Source organism: Centruroides sculpturatus, unplaced genomic scaffold (genome assembly GCF_000671375.1).
Source record: "Centruroides sculpturatus isolate CEXI.00-Female unplaced genomic scaffold, Cexi_2.0 scaffold1865, whole genome shotgun sequence".
Classification (NCBI taxonomy): Eukaryota; Metazoa; Arthropoda; class Arachnida; order Scorpiones; family Buthidae; genus Centruroides; species Centruroides sculpturatus.
In genome coordinates, this window is record NW_019386095.1 from 1 (window position 1) to 2810 (window position 2810).

At 30.6% G+C, this 2810-nt stretch overlaps 1 protein-coding gene across 1 annotated transcript in view; it reads left to right on the forward strand.

The window, feature by feature from the left end:
* Window positions 1-1038: 1038 nt before the first annotated feature.
* LOC111613563 (protein CASC1-like) overlaps window positions 1039-2810 on the forward strand; it is a 21433-nt gene continuing 19661 nt past the window's right edge. The window contains exons 1-4 of the mRNA XM_023354913.1: window positions 1039-1171; window positions 1258-1398; window positions 1512-1574; window positions 1690-1755. Coding sequence (XP_023210681.1) covers window positions 1142-1171; window positions 1258-1398; window positions 1512-1574; window positions 1690-1755 — 300 coding nt within the window. The 5' untranslated portion in view covers window positions 1039-1141. The remainder of the gene's footprint in view (window positions 1172-1257; window positions 1399-1511; window positions 1575-1689; window positions 1756-2810) is intronic.

The window sequence follows — 2810 nt, forward strand, 5'->3', positions numbered from 1 at the left end:
TTTTAATATTACCGATATGTCATCGAAAAGAAATCGTGTTGTATTATCATTAAAAGACAAATTAAATTATTTGTTTCGATTATCCGAATTTTTCCGTATCCGGAGAACCTTCATCCCCAATTAGTCCGGATAATCGAGGTTCTACTGTATATTCATACAATTGAAGAATATTTTGTAGCAGGTATGTACCGGTACATCCACCACACATTTTATTTTACGGAGTGAATTTTATTATTTTATTTTTAATTGTAGCCCTTATATCGTGGCTAGCGATTCGGAATGTAATTGTGATATTAAAAATGCATTTAGAGAAGTCTACGGTTTTTACTGGCTTATCGAATAAACGATACGAATGGACCCTAGACCATCACTGATGCGCAATTGACTGATTGCCCCTGGATGTCGGCTTCTTACAGAAACACAGCTTCCCTATCATCACATGTCACGGCATGCCACTGCTTTCGAGGTAGACATTTAGTTCCCCAAATAACAGCTAGATAAAAGCACATAAACCACAAATAAACAGACGTCCCGTCTTACCCCATGACTCCATCTTGCACTACTTCCCCTACAGTATTCTAACAGCGCAAATCTACAGTATTTTCCCTTATATATACGCCGATAGCTAACATATATGTAAATGATAGACTGACTACCTTTATGTCTTGATTGAGTCACAATTACTTCTGAGGGCACCAGTGAACGGATTTAACAGTATTTAATCTATGGCGTGATTAATGCTGTGTTTCGACTACCTTTATTCCAGGATAACCTCCAGATACTTATTATAAAAAGAATTTACTATGCAGATAACTCTTGATGGACGATAATCTCCATTATTCACATAGGAAATTTATTAGCAAAGAAAAAAATAAGCTATTTTTAACATATGAATTAAAGATATGTTTGAAGTTTCTTTAGAATATTAAAATTAACGACAATTATTGATAAATTATAACCTGAATTTTGGATTTAGTTATTTATACATGTATATTTAAGGTTAGTCTACATTACACTATATATGTATTTTTAAAATTCTTTTTGTTTTAAATTCAAATCTTCATAGCTAACAGATATTAGAGATTGTCAGTTAAGAGAAATATCCGAAAAGTTAACAGATTATGAAAATATATTGAAAGAAATGAAAAAGAAACGATGGGAAGAAGATCAAGTAAAATGAATTTGTTTGATATTTACAATAGTGCTTTTTTATTAAACAAAATTATTTCGATTTAATTTACCAAATTCTTGCAATAGTGGGAATATTATCTTCAATCTGGAGGAAAAACAAATCCTCTTATTCCGCAAGAAGTGAATGATTATATATCTATTTGGAGAGATTTGACAGAAAATGAAAGCACCAAAGATATTATGCGAGAATGTCATAGTTGTTTACAGGTTTATCTTTGTTAATATACTTATTTATAAGTATAATTTTGTTAATATACGTATTTATAAATACAGTTTTGCTAATACATAATTACTGTAAATTTTATAATTTTGTGTTATAGTTAATTAATAAATTAGAAACAGGTCTAGAAGATGCTCCCGAAAAAAATTCTAATTGGATAATAGTAAGTTTGTTTAGAAAAATAATATAGCCTAAATGAGAAAACATTCTATGTGGTAATTTTCAATTCTATTAAAATTCCATTAATTTATATTTAAATAAATTTATCAAATTTTCAGTCACACAAGAATCTTCAAGATTTATTACACAAGAAATTGGATAAAGCAACTTATATATTTCTTCAAGTAAGTTTCTTTAATTCAATTTGATTTTAACGTATTTAAACAAAAATGTTATAATACTATAGTTGTAAACTTCTTGCTTCTAGAGAATTAAATAATTATCTCAAACTACCATTTGGTGGAGATGTATGAGGCTTATCGAACTGTAAGTTTCGTATACGAGATCACATCGAGATCACATTTATAAAATTAATTTTATATGCATTTCGGTCTTCAGACTATTAAATAAATACAAATACCTATAACAGTTGCAAAAGCTTATATTTAACATTTAGCTTTAATTTAATTAATACATAAAAATTAAAATACAAAACAAATACAAAAATAAATTCCGTGTAATGTTTAGTAACTAAGTTAAATATTGTAGGTTTGTTTTTTCTTCTTCTCAATCTTAATCTTTGACTATATGTTTCGTATCTGGTCCCCAGGCTTGTCTTTCACATAGCTCTTCTCAGAAAAAGATTGGAGACTCACTGTGCTAGCGTAATATACGTATTTGTTGTTGTTAAGTTCCATCGAGTCGTCGTCGACTCCTGGTGACTTCATGGACAAGTCTTCTCCATCTTGATCTTTCCCTTGTTGTTTCTCGTAGCTCCTCCAGCTTCATTTCTGTGACTTTTTCTATTTCTTCTATCCATCTTATCCGTTGCCTTCCCCTCTTCCTTCTACCTTCTACTTTTCCCAGCATAATAGTCTTCTCTAGGGAAACTTCTTTACGCATCACATGTCCAAAGTAGGTCAATTTTTGTTTTAAGATTCTTGACTCTAAGGAGAAGCTTGGCTTAATTTTTTCTAAAATTGAGATATTTGTTTTCTTTTCTGTCCATGGAACTCTAAGTAATCTTCTCCATACCCATAATTCGAATGCATCTATCATTTTTCTTTCCTTTTTCCTTAGAGTCCAGCTTTCACAGCCATATAATGTTACAGGGAAAACCATTGCTTCTACAATTCTTTTCTTAGTATGAATGGAAATGTCTTTATCTTTCATTATCTTGGTGAGATTTGCCATGGCTGTTCTGCCAAGATTAATTCTCCTCCTGATTTCTCCTTCACAA